The sequence below is a fragment of the Erpetoichthys calabaricus genome, chromosome 1, assembly GCF_900747795.2.
Source record: "Erpetoichthys calabaricus chromosome 1, fErpCal1.3, whole genome shotgun sequence".
Lineage (NCBI taxonomy): Eukaryota > Metazoa > Chordata > Cladistia > Polypteriformes > Polypteridae > Erpetoichthys > Erpetoichthys calabaricus.
In genome coordinates this window covers 28,965,783-28,988,807 of record NC_041394.2, presented here as the reverse complement: position 1 = coordinate 28,988,807, position 23,025 = coordinate 28,965,783, and the positions used below count along the sequence as shown (strand labels likewise).

General features: G+C 38.6%; 1 protein-coding gene across 7 annotated transcripts in view; it reads right to left on the bottom strand.

Moving 5' to 3' along the window:
- LOC114648110 (cytochrome P450 2C8-like) overlaps positions 1-23,025 on the bottom strand; it is a 96,662-nt gene that overhangs the window by 12,733 nt on the left and 60,904 nt on the right. The window contains exons 3-7 of one of the 7 annotated variants that reach the window (XM_028796936.2): positions 20,883-21,032; positions 18,178-18,338; positions 17,885-18,061; positions 9,672-9,813; positions 1,664-1,851 (exon numbers count right to left, since the gene is read on the bottom strand). The exons of 3 other annotated variants lie outside the window; for them this stretch is intronic. In XM_028796936.2, coding sequence (XP_028652769.1) covers positions 1,664-1,851; positions 9,672-9,813; positions 17,885-18,061; positions 18,178-18,338; positions 20,883-21,032 — 818 coding nt within the window. The remainder of the gene's footprint in view (positions 1-1,663; positions 1,852-9,671; positions 9,814-17,884; positions 18,062-18,177; positions 18,339-20,882; positions 21,033-23,025) is intronic. 3 more of the 7 variants (XM_051918841.1, XM_051918851.1, XM_051918848.1) reach the window with 3 other exon arrangements.

Below are 23,025 nucleotides of genomic sequence, written 5' to 3'. Positions count from 1 at the left end.
CCGTCTGGCCACTCTACCATACAGGCCTGATTGGTGGATTGCTGCAGACATGGTTGCCCTTCTGGAAGGTTCTCCTCTCTCCACAGAGGACCACTGGAGCTCTGACAGAGTGACCATTGGGTTCTTGGTCACCTCCCTGACTAAGGCCCTTCTCCCCCGATTGCTCAGTTTAGATGGCCGGCCAGCTCTAGGAAGAGTCCTGGTGGTTTCGAACTTCTTCCACTTATGGATGATGGAGGCCACTGTGCTCATTGGGACCTTCAAAGCAGCAGAAATTTTTCTGTAACCTTCCCCAGATTTGTGCCTCGAGACAATCCTGTCTCGGAGGTCTACCGACAATTCCTTTGACTTTATTCTTGGTTTGTGCTCTGACATGAACTGTCAACTGTGGGACCTTATATAGACAGGTGTGTGCCTTTCCAAATTAGGTCTAATCAACTGAATTTATCACAGGTGGACTCCAATGAAGCTGCAGAAACATCTCAAGGATGATCAGGGGAAACAGGATGCACCTGAGGCTCAATTTTGAGCTTCATGGCAAAAGCTGTGAATACTTACGTACATGTGCTTTCTTAATTTTTTTATTTTTAATAAATTTGCAAAAATCTCAAGAAAAGCCAAGCAAAATGACACCTTTTATTGGCTAACTAGAAAGATTACAATATGCAAGCTTTCGAGGCAACTCAGGCCCCTTCTTCAGGCATCTTGCCTGAAGAAGGGGCCTGAGTTGCCTCGAAAGCTTGCATATTGTAATCTTTCTAGTTAGCCAATAAAAGGTGTCATTTTGCTTGGCTTTTCTCTACATTCATAATGGCTAACACGGTACAACACCCTAGTACTACAAAAATCTCAAGTAAACGTTTTTCACGTTGTGATTATGGGATGTTGTGTGTAGAATTTTGAGGAAAAAAATGAATTTAATCCATTTTGGAATAAGGCTGTAACATAACAAAATGTGGAAAAAGTGATTCGCTGTGAATACTTTCCGGATGCACTGTATGTCAATGATCACACTGTGCGTTATCCCTCAGTTGATAAAAACAATCTCAAGAATCTATAGTTAGGTTGTTTTTCAAGTATGCCCTAGTGTTAGGATCATGTTCTACTTTTTTGGCTTTTATTTTACTTTCGACTCCTAATTATCATCATGCTCTCTGATTCTGGTGACCTCGCCATTTTTGATCTCTTGGTTTTGACCCTTTGTTTTACCTGACCACTTCTTTGTGCTGTTATCCATCTCCTGGACTTTTGGCTCTCACAATAATCTTCAGAGATATATTGTTTCTCATAACGCATGGAAATAATTTAGAATATCCAATTAAATTAGCACGCATGCATTTGTAATGTGGAAGGAAAAAAAAATCAGCTCGAGAACAACACATATAGATGTTGTGAAAATGTGCATACTGCACATGAGTAGAAACCTGACAGAAGATTTGAGCCCAGAGTTGCTAGAGCCATTAGTCAGCAGCACTAACCATTGCACCATTCTAAAAGGCTTGAAATAGTCATTCTTAAGTTAATTAAAATATAGAATCTTAGCTATTGAAACAAAAGCAGAAATGTGAAATTTTCATGCACAATTGTTCCTTCCAGTTGAAATTTACAAGGAAGTTACACAAATATAAATAGTGATACATTTTGGGAAAAAATGGACCCTTACAGCTGGTATTGTGTATCCCCTAAATACAGTGTCCTTTGTTGTCCAATGAAAAGCATTTAAGGGGACAAGATCGATGAACCTCTGGGTTTCATGGAGTACAGCATCAGTGTAGGACATCTTTCTCCGGTCCTCCATGGCAGGGGCACGGCCTCGTCCGATCACTGCATCAATCTCCTTCTGGACCTTTTCTAAATGGAAAGAAACAAATCCACTGGCATTAAAAAGACAGCACAGATTTACTGAACAATTAAATTAATAAATAAGGTAGGCACTCCTCAAAGAACAGCTTTCATTGCTTTGATGATAAATGTTCTGTGGTCTTCCAGTTTGCTTCAGTTTAAATGTGGAGTTCTCACTCTGACAATTCATTTACAGTACACAGAGATTACAACTGTCCCCTGAAGTGTTTGTCTGTTTTTATTTTTTAATATAAATATTCTCAATTTAACTGATTCTCTTTTCTGCCTAAGTAAATGGTCAGGCAGATTTAATATTTTACAAATAAGAAGGAGAAGGAAATAAAGCACAATATATTGTAGTTATGATAACGTGGAAGTGTGAAAACCAGGAGTCAGTAGAACCAAAAGCTCAAAAATAAAATATAAGTCGAATATTCCAGGCAATAGGACAGACAAAAAGTCGACAACTCTAAAACAAAACTCAACAAAGTATCCAGAAGCTTGGGTACAGGTGGTACAGTCTTTTACATCAGTGCTCTTCTGAAGTTATGGTGTGCAGGTTTTGGTGTTGGCATAGGAGAAGCAGTGAGCCTTTTCCATCAACTAAGGTGCTCAAAATGGAGATACAAAGCATCAATAAAATGAGTACAATCAAATACAAAACCTTCCTAAACACCCAAAAAAATCATAACAACATCCAAAGTCTGCTTTCAGACATAACGTGTCTAATGTTTGAGGTAGGCCAACTATGGAAATGTTGAAGCAATGCGTCATATTGTTATGAAGTGTAATGCTTTTCTACTGCAGTAGACATTCCTATATCAAATGTTTTAAGTCAGGTATTTGGGGTTATTTTGTTTTTTTTCAATGTGACAACAAAGAAATAGTGTAATATATAATTTTGCAAGTATCTTTTCAGCATTTGATTCAATAAATAATCGGTAATGTCTGCTATTAAGAAAGATAGATAGGCTGTGAGGCAATCTTTAGCAGACTGAAGCCAGAGCACGATACGGTTCTGAAATCTTGCATTGCATAATTGAATGTTAATGGCATTATACACATTGAAAATGTTAATGTATTATTTTGTAAATGTCATACTTGAAACTTATGAAGCACATTTGGCAGCAATTGAAAATTATATACAAAAGCATATTTACAAGTTAATATAATATATAGTACATTTATACACAAACATATATTGCGTATTTACCAACTGTCACTCACATGTGCGATTGGGAGGCAGCTAAGAGGGACTAAATAATAGTAGTACCACGCCAGACCAGGGGGTGGCGAGCTGTACTAACTTTCTCTGCAGACTATTTCCAGGATATCCCACTAGGTGCCAATGCTATTGATGACATCACTGGTGTCATGGATGATGTCACTTCTGGTAGTGAAGACGTCACTTCCAGTTTCAGCCTTTAAGCTGCCATCTTATCAAACCAAAATCAGTTCTCTTTTGGACTTCAACCTGAACACAACTCATCAAAATGAACCTTTTGTAGCCAGGGCACAATATATTGGTGGCTGCCCCAAACCTTTTTTGATGTACCTGTGTCTGTCTTACTACACAACCAAAAGTAAAGCTATAGATTCAGCCACTTGTGTGATGCCCCAGTGTTCCCATTTTCTCTCTCTTTTCTCAGTCTACCTCCACTTCTCCTGGCAAACTTCATCTTCTCCTTCCCGACTCTGGCTCCTCAAGTAGTGGCAGCATGCTCAATTTATCCCCAATCCAGAAGTACTTCCGATGGTCTGTTTGCGTCGTACAGAAGCACTTCCAGGTGAGGTGGAAGCCCATCAAAGTAATGATCCACAGTTCCTGCAGCAACCCCTGGAGGCAACTATGAAACCCAACAGGGCTGTGCTGACCTCCAACTCCCATGGAGCCCTGTGGGGATCTGAGGCACTGCTGCAACCCATGGGGGCTTCCATCTATTGCTACAGGGGAGATAATGCCCTATATATGTTCTATCTTCCAGTCCTTCCATTACACAGGCATCCTGGCCAGATAAGCACCCACACCATGTGTAATAATTTCCATCCATCCATCCATTATCTTTCCCACTATATCCTAATTATAGGGTCAAGGGGGTCTACCAGAGCCAATCCCAGCCAACACAGGGCGCAAGGCAGGAAACAAACCCCGGGCAGGGTGCCAGCCCACCGCAGGGCACACACACACACACCAAGGACAATTTAGGATTGCCAAAGCACCTAACCTGCATGTCTTTGGACTGTGGGAGGAAACCAAGGCACTCAGAGGTAACCCACACAGACACGGGAAGAACATGCAAACTCCACACAGGGAGGACCCGGGAAGCAAACCCAGGTCTCCTAACTGCGAGGCAGCAGCGCTACCTATGTGCCACCATGGTGTAATAATTTCATAAAATACAAAACAGTAATAATAATATCATATCATAACCCTATTCATAATATGGTATCATACTGGCAGTTTCAAGTCCTAGCAATACTGAATTCACACATGCAGACTATTGCTATGCAAGCATTTGATAGTGAGTCCCATGACCAGCACATAATGTGCCCCATGTAGACCATGATAAGATCAGACATCAGCATCAGAAAAGCGACTTTTTTCTACAACAGGGCTTTGGTTTGCCCTTCAGCCAATTAAGGTACCTTTACAAAGAGTGAAGCTGTAAAACTGCTTGATTAAGATGGTTGGACACCACAATGCACACAAAATTTGAAGTAATTTCAAATATAAAACTGCACTATTTGTATATAAAAATGCATTTTTGACCATTTTTTAAAATTAAAGATAAAAACCAACCACAAATGTGCATTAACCATACAACAGTCAAGCTTTCCCAATAAAACATCTGTATAATTCTTTACCATTGGTATTTTCTCCATGGTATTCAATAAGAAAAATGGCCTAAAGGCGACATCTAGTGAAAGATGCAGTTAAAAGCAAGTTTAATATATTGTTTTTTATCTTATTATATTTTGTTGTCCTAATATTTCCTTCCTTTAGGTTTAATATCAACTTTATTGTCATTTTTACATAGTATAAGATTCTTACTTGCCTGCCTCCCTCAGATCATTGACATTAGCATAATTAAAAGAGAAGTCAACATGGCTAATCTAAAGGTATATATACACTGTGTGAAGAATGGCTACAATACTAAAATAAAACATTCCCAAGGAGAATTGCTGCACACAGGGATAAACAAATCTAGGCTGGATACTGTAAATGAAGGAGCAAAATGGTAGTCTAGTGGTTAAAACTGCAATTTTATAGCTGAAAGTACTTTATGTAGTCTACAAGTTCTCCATGAGTTTGCAAGTTTTTGTTACTTCCATGTTTCAGAAATATATGTATTAGGTGTAGTGGCTACTCTAAATTGTCCCAGAATGAATGCGCACAGGTTCACTGGTATGGATTTGTATCCCATCTAGGGTTGATTTTTGCTTTCAATCTAATCAAAAAAATTGATCAAAATCAAATTAAATGGAATGCATGGACAGAGTGCTCTCTCCACCCAGTGAGCACTGCTATTAGAAAAAAATCAACCTGATTTGACTTGAAATTGACAGTGCATCCGTCAAACCTCTATAATGCAATACAAATTTTGAAAACTGTGTTAAAATCCTGCAAGAGGCCGTGTTAAAACTAATGGAATTAACTCAAGCTATATGCAGTATTTTTTATAGACTGGGAAGGTAACAAAGCCTAACAGACATGGTTGGATATTTATTACTGGATTCCAGGATTTGGAGTCCACATTGTCATATACTGCACAAAAGACTGGTGAGTCCCTTGTAAGGATTGTTTTAAAGGTATACCGGGGTGTTTGAGAGGGTGGAATTTTGGTTCACATTGTTTCCATTTCCTTCCATAGAATGGAGTAACACCAATCAGGACATCACTTCCAGTCTGCCTCCCACTCCATCCCAGACTTTGCCTATTCCGGCCAACCTGAATAAGAAGACATGACTCTCAACATCAAGGGTCATTTCTCCAGAGTTGAGATCTTGTTTCTGTAACTATTTTTTCCTTATTGGAAGTATGCTGAAAGCTCTGCACGACAGGTAAAATGTTGGCTGAGTTGAGATAAGACACATTCAGTTACTATTCTTCCTTCTTCCATCCCAGAGTGGATGACAGGACCACATCAACATATAACATTTTGTTTGGCATGCTCGGGAAGTCTCACATCTTTCAGCAAGAAAACACATAGCTGGAAGTTTGTGTTTGTTTTGGACCTGCCTCTGTAGGAGCCAATCAAGTCCACAGAAGCAATTTTCTGGAAGCCTTTGTTTTTATTGGAGAAACTTAGCGCTTTTTACTTTAGTTTGATTTCATATTTCCTTTTGTATTAGCATCGATGCAGGGTGCTTTGTCAAAAGGCAAACCCTTTAAACTTTGCCTTTGTCTATTATGTTTTCACTACACATTAAAACAGGGATTTACAAAAAGGGATACCAACACTTCAAAGTTGCTATTATTATTTTTTTATAAACATATTCCCCTCATGTTCATGTTTTTTCTCAGGATACTCCCATTTACTTCCATTTCCTCCTGTGTTCCCAAAAATTGTAATTTTACAAGTATAGTCATGTGAATGAGTGACCATGCAGTAGACTGGTGCCTGACTCCTAATGTGGGAAAGATTAACTCCTGCTCACCATATCCATTTATTGAAAAGAAAGAAAGAAAGAAAGAAAGAAAGAAAGAAAGAAAGAAAGAAAGAAAGAAAGAAAGAAAGAAAGAAAGAAAGAAAGAAAGAAAGAAAGAAAGAAAGAAAGAAAGATGATTAGAACAGAATGATAGATAAATTAATTTCCCATCAGGAATCAATACAGTTCTTTCTATTTTAGTTATTTCTATATAAGCTCTAAATTTTCACCTAACTCTTATACTTCTCTCTTTAAAAGACAATACAAAATAAAAATCCTGAGAATCTGGACATGAAAAAAGCATAATGAATAGCATAAACAGTAGGAATTACTTTACACTTCAGCCTTTCATTCCACCTTTCATTACCATTTCTAGTTACTGTTGTCTGAACATTACAAAGCTGATGGAATCCTACCACCACTTCCTCACAGGTGTCGGCTGGAAACAATGGCCCTAGATACCTTGGCCAAGAGTGGGAGTCAATTTCAGGCAGTGCTACACTTCAGTTGGAAAACTTATTTGGTTGCATCATGGCACCACCACACCAAAACTTATTCCAAGGAGCTAGGGCATGCCTCTTACGCAACACATGTCGCCCTCAACCAAGCAACCCCTATACATTGTTTCATGTTACGCACCAAAAAACAGGCTGCTCTGATAAAGAATGATTCCTGGGAGATCCTCGATGCACATCTCCAATTTCATTGGTGGCAATTTTTTATTTATTTTTTTTATTTTATAGATTTTATCATACTCATTCCATACAAATAGATAAATTTTTACAAAAAATATGATTGAAAACAAATCAACCCCCACCCGTCATTGGTGGCAATTTGAATGGGCATGTAGACCAAGTGAGGGATGGTTATGAACAAGTACACGGTGGTCCAGGCCTGGGTCATCGGAATGATGATGGGTGCCATATCCTGGACTGTGCAAAGACACACAACTTTGCTGTCTTAAATACACTTTTCAAGAAGCAATCAACACACCTTGCCACTTATACCAGTTTTCTGGACAATCCACACAAATCAACTACTGGCTACTACAGCTGAGAGACCTGAAGTTACTATTAAAACCAATCCACGAACACCACACCCAGAACACCACCTTCTAGTCCTGGATCTCCAACTCAACTTCAAACGTCTGCCAAGAGTGCGAAAGGCCAAAGTAGAAAGAGTCAAGCGGCTGAAGCTTCCCCAACACAAGGACCAGATGGTGCAAGCCTTATCTGCCCTCAGCGTCGACCTTGACCAGCTGACAGAAGCCCTCTGGAACAATGACTCCAAGATCCTTGGGAAGATGAAGCTCAGCAAGCACCTCAATGAAAAGGAAACATAGTGGTAGAATGAAGAAGTGCAAGATGCAGTTAAGGAGAGGAGGACGGCACAAAAGATATGGAAGCAGATGCAGCCCAAAGGCGACTACCCACAATTCAAGATGGCCAAGACAGCAGTGAAAAGAGCACTAGCCATAGCAAAGGGGAAATATTATCAAGAACTGTACAACCAACTGGATATGCCTGAAGATGTGAATAAGATCTACCATATTACCAAACTCTCGACACTGCGCAAACCAGAAACTCTGCTATGTCAACAACATCAAAGACAAGAACCAACAAGTCCTGTGGGACCCATCAGCCATTCTGAAGTGCTGGAGTGAATTCTTTTCAAAAATCTCAAATCAGGACTGCCCACACCCATCCATACCAGCTGCAAAACCTGTCCACAGACCATTCCCTCTGATCAAGACATCAGAGACTGAGGCAACACTCCAGCAAATAAAAAAATGGGAAATTGATGGAACTTGATGACATCTGAGCTGACGTCTGGAAGATGCTTGGATGCCGAGGAACTGAACTTCTTTCAGCATTATTCTATTGAATCTCTGAAAATGGCACACTGCCTTTTCAGATTGGCACGGTGATATGTGTCAATCATGATTGATGTAAAGGAGGCATCACAGATCTACTACTGACTAACCTGCCTACTTTTCCATGTGATGAAGATCTCTGAGCATAGGAACATCATCAGTGAGACGCCAAATCAATGCAGATGTCATTCATGCGGCCAGCCTACTGCTGAAAAAGCACTGGGAAAAGAACAAGGCTTTGCACATGGTATACCTGGACCTGGAGAAGGCCTTTGACCAATTCCCCCATGAGCTGATTTGGCATGCCCTCCAATTGGATGGTGTCCCAGAAGATTTACTCCTCTACAACAACGTCAGCAGTGTTGTGCGTGGCTTAGTCGGAACCTCACCGCCCTTTGACATCCGCATTAAAGTCCACCAAGGATCAGCCATATCTCCACTACAATTCATTCTCTGCATGGACACCACCACTGCAGACATCCAAACTGAGATTTCATAGATGCTCCTCTACACTAATGATGTCTTACTTACAGAGGAAATGAGCCAAGTGATCACGCAGTGATGAAAAGACTGGCTGGAAGAAAATGGACTTTGATTCAACATCAAAAAGACAGAATACATGGAATGTAGCCCGCAGACGCCTGGTACCATACGTATTGATGGACAAGACCTCAAGAAAGCCACCAACTTCAAATACCTTGGATCTCTTAACTCATCAAATGGCAACTCTTTTCCCGACATCTAAACATGGCCTGGGTGAAATGGTGCCAGGTCACTGGTATCTTTTACGATTGTACATCAAGGAGAAGATATACAAGTCTGTTGTTTGACCAGTTGCCCTTTACGGTACGGAGTGTTGGCCAGTGACAACCAAACACGAGCAAGCACTGGATGTCAGGAAATGTGGATGCTATGCTGGAGCCTAGGCTGGACCCGGTTGGACTGTGTAATGAACGAAGATGTATGTAAAGTGATGGGAGTGGTGTCAATCATGGCAAAGATACGAAAAGCATGTGGTTATATGGTCATGTGATGCGGAGCAATGACCACACTGTGGCAAAGAAAGCCCTTCAGTTCAACCTTTGTGGCAAAAGAATGCACAGAAGACCAAAGAAGCAATGGCTGGATTGGTTGGAAGCTGAAAATGCTATGAACAGGAAGAACTAGAGAATGATATGCCGAAAAGCAAATCTTGAGTCAACGTGACATATACGCTAGGATGAAGAGCTGAATGAACATTAGTAACACAACAATAATCTTTGTTTTGTAAGTGTTCATGTGCTCAATGATTCTGGAAAATTCTTACCCTGGATGTGAGGATATTTCATAAGAAGCAGCAGTCCATATTGGAGAGTAGTGCTGGTGGTCTCTGTCCCCGCCGTAAAGAGATCCATAACTGTGATGATTAAGTTTTCAAGGTTGAACTCGGTTGCTGGGTTATCACTTTCCTTGAGTATTATAAGAAATACAAATTCAGAAATTAGTTGAATGAAAAGGACAGCTCAGATATATCTTGCCTCCTGCACTTAAGCATCAAATAGCATGACCTTAAAATTTCTTAGTTCAATTTTAGCCTAGAGCCTCTCCTGGTAGCATCAGGCAAAAAAGCAGGAAACAGCCACAGGACTGATTTAGATTTTTTAATAAAATTACATAACACGCATAACACTAATTGAATGAGGTGTTAAGGAATTTAGCTTCCATACCAACCTCAGTAAATGAATAAATACCTTCAAGTCTTTGAGCAGATTGAGTACATATCAATTGTCTTATTTTTTGACACAGATCACTCATCATAAATTAAATTTTCCAGTTGAAGCAAGGCTGGTTAAGTGACCTTCTTACAGTTGCACAGAGTCAGTAGGAGGATTTGAGCTCACGACCTCATGGTTTGAAGCCTAAAGTCTTCACCACTGCCCAAATGAGACTCATAACCTTCCGCCTTCCACACTTTTCTTCATGCTCAAATCATACCTGAACAAGATTACAGCCTGTGCATAAACAGTACTAGAGCTAATACTGTAATTTAGGGTTGGGGGTCCTGACTACTACGGAAACATTCATGCTGATGTTATTCAAATGGGAATTTTCCTGCTGTACCTGATATGGACTGTCTGCATACACTTGTTTATTACAAGTATAAAATTACCATTTGTGTCATGATTTTTTCCCTGTTGTTAATGCTCTATTGTTGTTGTTGTGCCTTTGAAGCTCCAGTATAAGTAGAGCAGTGCACCCTGCTGGATATATCTTGTAATTTTACAAACTACCAGCCACAGTACCTGTCAAAGACCTGTAATATACTACTTTAAAAATATTTGTTATCTCTTGCCTTGTGTTTATTTTCATTGCCTTTCCTCTGTATTCATGTGTGTGTGAACATCTCTTGACCAGCTCCATCTCTCAAGCATGTTCCTGTAAAGCCTGATTCACAGACTCTGTTGTTATTTCAAGGTGCTTTTCTCACCTCCTGTACAGTATTATATTTTCCATCTTTGAAGACAACTTTCTTAGTGTGTGTCTTTACTCCCCCTTGTATGTTTCACACTTGCACTTCCTCTTTCTTTGCTTCACCGATGACAAACTGATCAATAACATCAAAGCCAAACAGACCAATAAGATTCCTCTGAGGGACTGGACACACGGATGTGAATGTTTTATTATATAGTAGACAGATACTTTCAGACGCCAATGATTCAATTGAGAGTAAATGCATTCTAAACCTAATTGGAAGATGAGGTACTTAGTAATGACTGCTCCAAAATCTGAGCAGGAAAATATAGTAGAAGTGTTACAGTACATTAAAAAGTCACTCTTTATATCTTTAAACCTTGCACTTGTTTTCAGTTAATTCAGCATGCTATTTCTGTTAGTTAATCCTGTGTCTTGTTTAACAGTCTAGTGAAACAAGATCAAAGTAAACAAAGAGCATGCAAAAAGCAAAATTCAATGACAGAAGGCTGCCACTTATCCTTCTGGTGACTGAGGGATACTAAACATGAGTTTGGATTTGTTCTTACTCTAGTTGTATTTGACCTACACAAAATGGCATGTCTGTGTCAGGCATGGATACTGGGGGACGATGAAATAACACTACTGTATTCAGGGATTTGTATAAGTTATACATACATCTGCAACTGAAGTTATTACATGCAGAATCTATTAACAGATAAAAGTAAATACATTTCCTTTCTACTTTAAAGACAGTATAAAAGTTGTCTGACTATATGCATTGCCTCTGTGGTGCCCATGTGTTCAGAGAGATAGGAAATAAAAAGGTGGCACCCCCAATAAGCAGCATATAATATATTGTATATTTCACCTTCTTTGAAAGCGTTATTAATCAATATGAAGTGTATGGATTCTGATCTGGCTTTAAAACTGGCTTGTCTTTGAACTGTGAATTTTAAAAGAGTTGTTGGATATCTGCCTAATTTTTTCATAAAATTTCTTACCTTGCTGCTTAATTGAACTTAATAATTTGTATTTATTTAGCTTCTATTTATTAGTCTCTACCTGTCATTGCTTCAATCTTAGAACTCAGTGCCTTACATCGTCTGATCCTGACTTCTCATGCAATTGCCATTATTTTTTGATGTGGCATTTAATTCTTTGTCTTTAAAGGTTGACTTCTGTCTTGCAGGAACCAGCTTTGCAGTTGTGAAATAACTTATTTTGTACATGTTTTTTTAACTTACACATATACATATATGCACACACAGTGGATTTAGAAAGTATTCATACCCATTCACTTTTTCATATTTTGTTAAATTACAGCATCATGATAAAATCATTTCACTTTAACCCCCCATTATGCAACATTAAATAAAGAATGAAAATGAAACAACAGGATTTTTAATTTTTTTTGCAAGATTATTAAAAATAAAAAACTGAAATATCCCACAATACGTGCTTTGACCATTTGCTATGACACTTCAAATCTGGCTCAGGTTCATCCCATTGTATTGATAATCATTTAGATATTTCTACAACTTGTTTGGAGTCCACCTGTGGTCAATTCAATTGACTGGACATGACTAGAAAAGGCACACAAATGTCTGTAGTAGACCCCACAGTCGACACAGTGTATCACAGCAAAAACTAAGCCATGAGGTTGAAGGAATTGCTTGCAGAGAATAGAGACAGGATTGTGTCCAGGCACAGTTTTGGGGAAAGCTACCAGAAAATAAAAAATACTGCACTACTGAAGCTTCCAAGAACACAGTTGCATTTGTAATTTTTAAACGGAAAAAAATTGGAAAAATTACATCTCTTCCTAGAGTAATTGTGGGAAAAGGGCATTGGTAGGAGAGTTAACCAAGAACCTAATGGACACACTGGCTGAGCTCCACAGAACCTGTGTGGAGATAGAAAAATCTTCTACATGTGCAACCACCACTACAACACTCCACTGATCCTTATGATACAATGGCTGGAAAGAAGCCTCTCCTCAATAAAAGACACATGGAATCCCACTTTGCAAAAAGGAACCTTAAAGACTTTCAGATTCTGAGAAACAAGACTCTCTTTTCTGATGAAATCAAAATTAGCATAATTTCTGGAGGAAACCAGGCATCACTCATCACTATCAACTTCCAGACAGTGTTCAGAAGCTATTTATATGTCTAACATAATGTCAGGCTAAATAGGATGATGTGTAAAGTACAAGTCAAAGGAGGTTATGTTGAAGCTTTACAATACACTAGTTAGATCTCTTCTGGAGTTGTGTGTGCAGTTTTTGTGTCCAGGCTACAAAAAAGACATTTCAGCACTGGAAAAGGTCCAGAGAAGAGTGACTAGACTGATTCCAGGGCTACAGGGGATGAGTCATGAGGAAAGGTTAAAAAAAGAAAAGACCGTTCAGTTTACGCAAAAGGAGATTAAGAGGAGGCATGATTAGAGAGTTTAAATTATGAAGGCAATTAATACAATGGACTGAGACTGTTACTTTAAAAAGAGTTCAACAAGAACACAGGGGAACAGGCGGAAACTTCATAGGGGTACAATTTTGTAGAAGCATTAGGAAGTTTTTCTTCACACTGAGAACCTAACCTCCTTTGACTTGTACTTTGCACATCATCCTATTTAGCCTGACATTCTGTTAGCCTTATAAATAGCTTCTGAACACTGTCTGGAAGTTGATAGTGTTGAGTTATGCCTGGTCTCCTCCATTATGCTAATTTTGATTTCATCGGAAAAGAGAGTCTTGTTTCTCAGAGTCTGAAAGTCTTTAAGGTTCCTTTTTGCAAAGTGGGATTCCATGTGTCTTTTATAGGCACATGGAATAAGATACCAAGTAGTGTGGTAGACAGTAGGAATTCAAGAACCTTCAAAATTAGACTGGATGTTATTTTGGAATAATTAAATAGAACTGGTGAGCTCTGATGGGCTGAATGGTCTGTTTTCATCTAAATTGTTCTAATGTCTTAATTTTCTAATTACCTCTGCAATACTATTCCAACAGTAAGGCATGGTGGTGGTAGCATCATGCTTTGTGGTTGGAGACTGGGAGACAGGTTAGTGTTGAGGGTTATGAGAACTGAGCAAAGTACTGAAATATACTTAATGAAACCTGCAGCAGAGTTCTCTAGACCTCAGACTGAGCCAAATGTTTACCTTCCAACAGGACAATTACCCTAACATCAAAGCAGAGACAACACAAGAGTGGCTTAGGGACAACTCTGTGAATGTCCTTGAGTGGTTCAGCCTATACAGGAACCAAACTGAACATCTCTGGAAAAAACCTCAAAAGATAAGTCTCAAAAACAACCTGACAGAGCTTGAGAGGATCTGCAGAGAAGATTAGCAGAAAAATCTCCAAATCCAGGTGTGCAAAGCTTGCCACATCATACCCAAGAAGACTCCAGGCTGTAATTGCTGCCAAAGGTGCATCAGCTCAGTACTGTGTAAAGGGTCTGAATACTTGTGAAGATGTGAGATTTCATTTTTGTATTTTTAACGTTTTTGCTAAAATTTCTAAAATCCTTTTTTGCTTTGTCATTCTAATGCATTTATTGTTGCTCAATGAGGAGGGAAGTAAATTTAAATAATTTCAGCACAAGGTTGCATCATTAACAAAATGTTTAAAAAGATGGTGTAGCTTGCATCATGTAATACGTTTTACACTTTTCCTAGTAACTTTCCACACTCCATAGGATGGATTTACTTCTTTTTAACCCTCTTTCTTATCTATGTCTATATCTGCTTAAGAGTGTCTTTATCTAGTCATAGTGTTTCTAATAGATCTATAAATAAATTACACAATGTACACCAAACCCATCCATCCATCCATTTTCCAACCCGCTGAATCCGAACACAGGGTCACGGGGGTCTGCTGGAGCCAATCCCAGTCAACACAGGGCACAAGGCAGGAACCAATCCCGGGCAGGGTGCCAACCCACCGCAGGTACACCAAACCCTTTGCAGAGTAACTGTAAAATGAACTTAAGCTCAGCATTTTGCGGGGCATCAGGAGGAAACATAGTATTGCTTTATAGCAGCAAGTAGAAAAGATCTCCAGAGATGCTTCTTAGCAAACTATGGACGAATGAGCCTGTGGCAGAGACTTCATTTACATTACTAGGTTGAAGTGACTCAAATTCGATTTTTGCCTTAATGTGATACAAATCTGATGTTTCTAGGGCTGTATGGTCAAAGAAATCTTGATCGTTTCAAAGCAGATTTCAGTCACTTTCATATATGGTCCTAGAGGGGAAATGTATGTGATTCGAGGCCATGTGACATGAATGAGAACTGTCAGATCAGAATTCATGTATTTTTTCTTTGTTAGCTGTATGCATGGGCTGAGCGCTGCCATCATCAGTGAGCACTGGTGATGCAGCAAAACAACAATGGAGAAGAGCTACAGCTGTTACAACAGTCACTGTCCCACCATTGCTGGCTCCTTTCTCATAGCCACACAACTCTTGGTGTAGCAGTGCCAGCAATAGCTAAGAAAACCTAATAATTTTTAGTAATATTAAAAAAGCATCTTAATAGGGGGATAACTTAGTCACGGGGGACTTTAAATACCCAGATATTAAAGGACTGACCTTGCAAATATCAGAACACAAGAGCAGGATTTTTTAGAAGTAATCAGTGACTTTTTTAACACAGTATGTTAATGCCTAAATTTAGTAATCTGTAAAAATCAGGATTGAATTGATGATAATATAATATGGTTCTCAGAGTTTTGGAAGAGTGCAGTGCAAAGACTAAAACTGTTACATTTAATTTCCAAATTGCAGATGATCCAGATGTTCTGAAGCCAGGGATCAGGGCTGTTTCAGGACAAGCCTCTCAAAGGTCTTCACCCTGGGGCTGACTCCATCCATCCCTGCAGCATTGCTTATGCAGAGTTTTAACAGTTCTCCCCTCAGATTATAAAAAAAATAGATAGTCCAGGAAGTGGAAGGAGGCTGGAGGTCATGGCTGTAGTTGGGATTCCAGAACCTCATCAGTTTGCTAAGAGAGGCTAGCAGTTTTGGAGAATGGGTGGACTGACAAGAATTAGTCAAACCCGTTGAAGAACTGGTACAGTCCTTTAGCTCTGTTTTTATTCCCTTCCTGTACAGGTTGTACAGCTTGCTTGTAGCCAGTGATAACCCTCATCCAATTCTTCACTTTCTTTACATTGTTCTGCAGTAACTCTTGCTTGTCTCCATGGTAAGCTGTCCTCTCAAAGAGCTGCTTCCTATGTTCTGACTGGACCTGCTTGATTTAATCCTTATCTCCAGACCTGAAGGCTCCATTCTTTATATTCAGTAGGCCTTTCAGTTCTTTTGTGATCCATGGTTTGTTGTTGGGAAAACAGTACACTTTCTTTGTGGGAGCTATCCACACAAAACTTGATGTAGTCTGAGATACAATGGCTGAGTCTCTCAAAGTCTTCACCATGTGACTCATAAAGCATGTTCCAGTCAGTAGTCTTAAAGACAGCTTTTAAAGTCTCACCAGCCTCCAATTTCCATTTGTGCATGGTCCTTGTGATGACTGGCAGCTGCTGGACAATGTGTTGTACCAAATTTTCATCAAATATGCCTAAAGATGTAAAAGAAACCAAGTTGTGTACTTCTGTAATTATAGCATATAACAAGCTCTGGGTCTTGTTATCCCTTGCTGCATAGTCCACAAACTGGTAAAAATCGGTGAGGGTGTATGAAAGTGAAGCGTGATTAAAGTCTCAAGAAACTGTGATGAAAGCACCGGCATGGTCAGTAGTAAGTTTGCTTATTGTGCCTGTTGTGATTGCCTGCTGGGGTGGAGATGTAAACTGCCAGCACAATGGCATGTGAAGACTCTCTCTGTATATAATAAGGTCGTAAGTCCATTGTGAGTAACTCAACATTCGGGTTGCCTACCTGTGTTTCAGTTGTAATGTGTCCGGGGCTGCACCATTTTTCATTCATAAACTCCTTCTTTTTATTCATTCCTTCTTATTTTTTTCACCCTGTTTTTGTCTGCCCACACAATTTTAAATCTATCCAATGCAGCTGTGGAGTTTGGTGTTTCAGGTCTAAGCCATTACATGAAGCACATGAGACTGCTAAGTTTGCTTTTCCTTTGGTTCCTGATCACCATGAGGAGCTCGTCCATTGTATTCACCAACAATCTTACATTGCCCATGATTACAGAAGGCAGGTACAGTGTATAACTACTCCTGCTGTTACTAGAGCGGGACACCTACACTCCTTCCCCTGCGTCTATACATTAGCTCTGGAAGACAAAGGCACAAATCAAGCACTTGCTGTCACTTGAATTTGAGTGTGATTCTTCTGTCTTCAGTAGCTTCACTTATCCATGTTATCCAGACAAAAAGCAGCAAACTATAGCAAATAACAACAAATATGAACAAACATGGGAGCTGCTGTTGCAGGTGTCTGCTCATGGCAGCACTGGAAGTATAAATCAATTGTCAAAGCAGATAAACTATACAAAATCTTCACCATGAGACATTGTCATGTACACTTGAATCTGCTCATGGTGCTTGGCTCATTTTTGAGTAATTATTCAGTTAATGGCTAGTATGTAAACACAGTGCAGTGCTTAGTGCTGCTGCGATGCAGATCCAGTGTGAATTCCACACCTGATGGACTCTGATCAAATGCTGTCATTTTCTGAACAGGTTTTTCTCCAGATGCTCAGATTTTCTTTTCTCATCTCATTTGGTGATTATAAATAGGCAACCTCAGTGTGATTATGTGAGTTGGCCTTGTGATAGACTGGCACCCATTATTAGGATTCTGAATTGTATTAATCAGTTCTAATAATAATGTTAAATAATTGAAAATCATAGAAAGCTCTTAACAAGTTCATGATACTAGGCAATTTAGCTTTACTGGACAAGCAAACCAAACAGGCAGGTTCATTGTAATTTGACATATCTGTGATATCTGAGAAAGGAGAACAATTAAGGCAGGCATTTATATTAAATTTAAAAAATAATGGTATTAAAATCTTGTTTCACCTAAACAGTAGCAAATCATCCATTCATCCCCCCAAATGTAGTTATTGGGTTACCTGTTTCATTTTGATGAGGAAGCTGTCTATAAAATCCCGTGGGCTGTCGTTAAGCAGTGCTGCTTTGTGTTGATGAATCATTGCTGAAATAAATTGCTTTATTTCATTCATGTTCTTTACCACCTTGTTGAAGGTTCCAGGAATTAATTTAGTGAATACTGGAAACATGTTATACAGCTGGAAAAGACATGAAAAGAAATATAATAAACTAGTCAAAATCAATTGATTTGGTTTTTCAACTTCCACATAAAGAAGTATATCCTAAACAGTGAATAAACATTCAGTTATCTTACCATTCCAATGGGACTGGTTAGCAAATGTAAATTTGTATCCATCAGAGACAGCAGGTTGAGAAAATTTTTATCTTGGTAATCAAAACGCTGACCAAACACAATGGAGCAGATGACATTGGATACGGCCCGACTCAAAAAGACAGTGGGATTACATGGAGAGCCTGTGTTAGAACAAAGTGATTCAAATGCAACTGTAACAAGATGAGCAGACACAGGCTTATCAGGAAAAACAGAAATGTCAATTATACTGTGCGCCATGTAAGTACTGTTAAGTCTTTGAACAGCAGTGTAAACATGAAGAAAAAGTGAGGACTTCAAAATATGTAAAGCCTTATGGCTGTTTTTAAATAGTACATTTTAACTAAGGATTCTATAGTTTAGCACAATGTCCATTCTTTTTGTCCATACTGAAAGAAATGTTTATAAACATCAATTGCAATAATTATTTAAAAGAGTTTATTCATGCAATAGAAAAAGAAATATGTCTTTATACATGCAGGTCAAGAAGATGTGGTTGGAAGAGGTGTCAGATGATATGAAAAGAATGCTTCTTGCAGCATTCACGCTTTTTCTAAGAAAAAGCATTTTCCAGTACATTTCCAAAAAATGTTACAGGTAAATTTAAACTTAGACAAGTGAGATGCTCACAAACAAATGTTTTCTTATTCAGATGGTGGTTTATGAAATTTATCGCATATTAAAATGTTGACATATAAGCAATTAACAATTAAATAATTGAATTCACAGACAGTTAAGTAGCTACTTCTCTAATTAATTTCCTAATAGTTGCTGACCAACAATGTCAACTTAAGCCAGAACAATTTAGTGTCTATTCAACAAAAACATCAATTTCAATACATTTTCTTTTAAAGGCCACATGTTATTAAATGAAATGTATACTTAAATAAACTGTAGGTTCTAACTCTTATGACAGTTAAATTGAGAGGCTGGTCCTGGATAATGTGTCCTGTTGTGGACCCATTTCAGTATGCTTAATGGACAAAACTAGAGCTGAGGATGCATTGCTTCTGCTCCAGAAAGCTTATTCTCACCAGGACAAAGCTGGCAGCACTGTAAGGATTATGTTATTTCGATTTCTTCAGTGCCTTCAATGCAATCCTAACATCTCTATTAAGGGGTAAACTCAGATATGAAGTGGATGAGCGTGTGATGTCCTGGATGATGGATTATCTGTTGGGCACACCACAGTTTGTGAGGTTCAAAGGCTGTGTCTCTGATACGAACGTGAGCAACACTGGAGTACCAGAAGAAACAGTACTGTTTCCTCTTCTCTTCCCTCTGTACACCCCAGACTATAAATATAGCACCAGGTCATGTCATTTGTTCAAATTCTCAGATGATTCTGCACATATGGGGTGTATTGATAAGAGGGATGAGACAAAGTATAGAAGTCAGGTGGTGAACTTGGTTTCTTGGTGCAGAAATAATTGTCTGCAGCTTAACATCAGCAAAAATAAGGAACTGGTCATTGACTTTCACCACAACAAAGTGTTCTCTATGTCCGGTCACTACTCAGGGAGAGGATGTAGTGGTGCTCTCCTACAAGAGCTTGGAGATCCACATCAATGACAGGTTGGACCAGTCTTGTAAAACAGAGGAACTAGAGAAGAAAAGTCAGAGCAGGCTTTTTTTTCACTAGGAGAGTGCATTCCTTTAATTTGAAAAATGACATGTTTCGCATCTTCTACAAGCATGTGATGGGCCAATGGGAATTTCTCCACTGTGGTGTGCTGGGCTGGTAATATCACTCTAAGAGAGGCCCACTAAATTAACAAGATAAACAAAAGGGCAGGTTCAGTAATGGGATGCACTATGAACCCCCTGAAAGCATCAACATATGAGTGTGATTGTATGCAATGGAATTTTTTGCTTTCCTCTGCTGATTCCTGACTTGTACCTGATCCTGCAGATACACCCTTGAACTTGAATTAAACTAATTTTATTATGTTTAGGAGGGTTTGGAAATGTTAAGTTATTCAAACCAGCCTTCAGGATCTGTAACGCAATAGTGATGAGCACTCCATCACCATGCCATCCTTAACCAAATATGTCACCTTTTCTCAGCCATCCGCGCACTTATTTTTGCAATACCAGGATTGTCATCTCTTTAGTTGTAACACTGGCCTTCTAATAGCATACCAGGAATGGGTTCTACATAAACTAGGTTTTCCCCTAATTTCCTGTGTGCTAGGCTGCCCAACATAATGAAAAGTAAGGTGAAACAAGTAAGAGCTTTGCAAACTTATTTGATTAATTACCAGTATTGCAGAAGGCAAAACTGATAATTAACCAAGTTAAAATTCATCTGTCCATTCCTACATTTATTGTTGTTCCTCTGGGAGGCATGATAAGTCACACTCATTCCTACATTTATTGGCATTACCCTGGGTGGGTGTCTAATAGTATAACAAGAATGGGATCTACATAATCTACGTTTCCCTGATCTCCAAGGCTGCTAGGCTGCCCACTTTAATCTCTGCTATAGATGGATGAGGGCACCTATATTCTTCTCCAAGTTATAGCTAGATTCCTGTATGTAGTACCTTATTGAATGTTTTTACTAAATTTAGTTGCACAAACCTTTGTTTGGATTGATAACAACTGATCAGTCTTGTTTAACATATTCCAAATCTATCTGCTAAATTTTTACCATTTCTGTTGAAACTGCAAGCAACTTCACTCACCTTTGGTTTTTCTGAACTCTTCAGTGAGGTGCTTAGCTTCTTCTTGGATCCACTTCTCGATGCTGCGCTTTCCCATTCCAAAATCTCGCATGGTGGACAAAGAGAAGCGGCGCATTTGTTTCCAGCGCTCTCCGTTGCTTTGTATCAAACCTGCAAGAGAAAACATTACTGAAGATTCAAAGCAAACAACAACAAAACAGTTTTCCCAAAATCACAAAAACTGCAATTAGTGTCATAACACATAAAGGATTCAGATAACCTGTGCAGTGCATGCCTAAAATGACTTGTATTACAACAAATTGTGCAGAAGTGTTGAAGAATGGCAGCATCAGTATTTGTCTTCAAAAGGCATACATTTGTAATATAAAAAGGATACCTTCAGCCTCTGCATTAAGACACTTGATTGAGAACCAGAGGAGGCTCTGTAACAGTCTGGTCATTTTTATTTTCAACCTGATATTTGATGTTAACTCCAACAAAGTGCATGAAATGAAGAAATCCATTTATGAATCAGAAGTCAACACTAAACACCTTGTTGAATTTTGCTTGGTTTCACAGGTTAGATATTAGATATTTTAATCAATGCCGATTTCCTAGTTTTCATTTCAGTTTCACAGAGCTAGCACTAAAATTTGTTTCACAGCTGATTTCACTATTACAAAAAGTGAAACGGATGAAAATGTTTTTTTGAGTTTTAAAGGTTTTTCTTTTTTTGGGTGTTTTGGGTGGAGAATTAGTAATACTGTTCCCTAAAATTTAGTTCAAATTTCAACATTTACTGATGTTCATTTCAGCAGCTATTGTAAAGCATGTATTCCATACTACACTGGTAAAATCAATTGTATTTATACTTATTGTCCACATTACTGCAGAGGAGTGTGGAACTTTTTTTTTCCAATGTGACATGCCATGTTGGACAGACTGGAATTATGCATTTTGCCAGGTGGGAACCAAAATTCCGGTTTATCAATCTGCTGCCAGACACCCTTTGGAAGGTAGCACCTTCACCTTTATTTGATAAGATGATAAATACCAGACCATAAAACAGCCAGAGACATCTGTCTCTAAGGTACAAGATGGACACAAGTTCTGAACAAAGGACCATAAATCAAGAATGAGTTACATTGATGGACACCATCTTTGCACCAGTGGTCAACCAAAAGAATAGGCTTATGTACACCCAACAAGCTAATGACAAGACCTGTGTTACTCCTTATATAAATTCATGTAACATCCATCTTAACCTCACAAATTGAAAAATGAAATTTCATAAATTATGTTTCTTTAACTATAAGAAAGGAACATTCTGTCTAAGCTTTGTGACTTTTTTGATTAGATATAAAAAATTAAACTAAGCTTTTGTAATTTTATGTTTTTTGTTTTTTGTTAGTTTCTTTTTTCTAAATATCTATATTCATATATTTGCACTAGGGGGTTTTGACCCCTGCTCGCTTCGCTCGCCAACCCCCATGCTTGTTCTACGCGCTACTTTCTTTGTGGTTCTGCCAATTGCGTATGGGGATGCAGATGTACAGTTTACTAACTATTTTACATTACAGCGAGCAATTAACCATATCAAAAAATAGTAAAACGTAATAATTTGAAAGTACATTATGTTTAATGTTGCATCAGAGTTATTTGTTGCGTAATACGATTTCATTCTATTTGGATTTGAAATTAACACGCAAATACTTTTTAAACTTACACTTTAACTGTAAAACTTAAGTAAAAACAATTTTTTAAATTAAATTTTCATCAATATCACATTGAATTTTGATTCTGTGTTTGACTTTCATCGTGACAACGCAACATATAACTGCCCATGATTGAATTTAGTTTCTTTCTCTCTATTAAATAAAATGACTTTTTCTAGTGTTTGGCTCTGAGATTTGTTAATTGTCTTTGCAAAAGCTATTCTAATGGGAAACTGTTAATGTTTTAATACGAATGGCATATCAAAATCTCCTTCGTTGTCTAATGTTATCCCCTGAAGGTGTAATACATTACCTCTCTTGGATACATCCTTCTTTCTACAGTAATTAGTGTGGGGGAAGACCGGACCGTGTTAACGGTTGTAGATATTCTTCGGAATTTTGTAAGTTGATGTTTTTCTTCTGCATGATTACCACCAACTGTTTCAGCA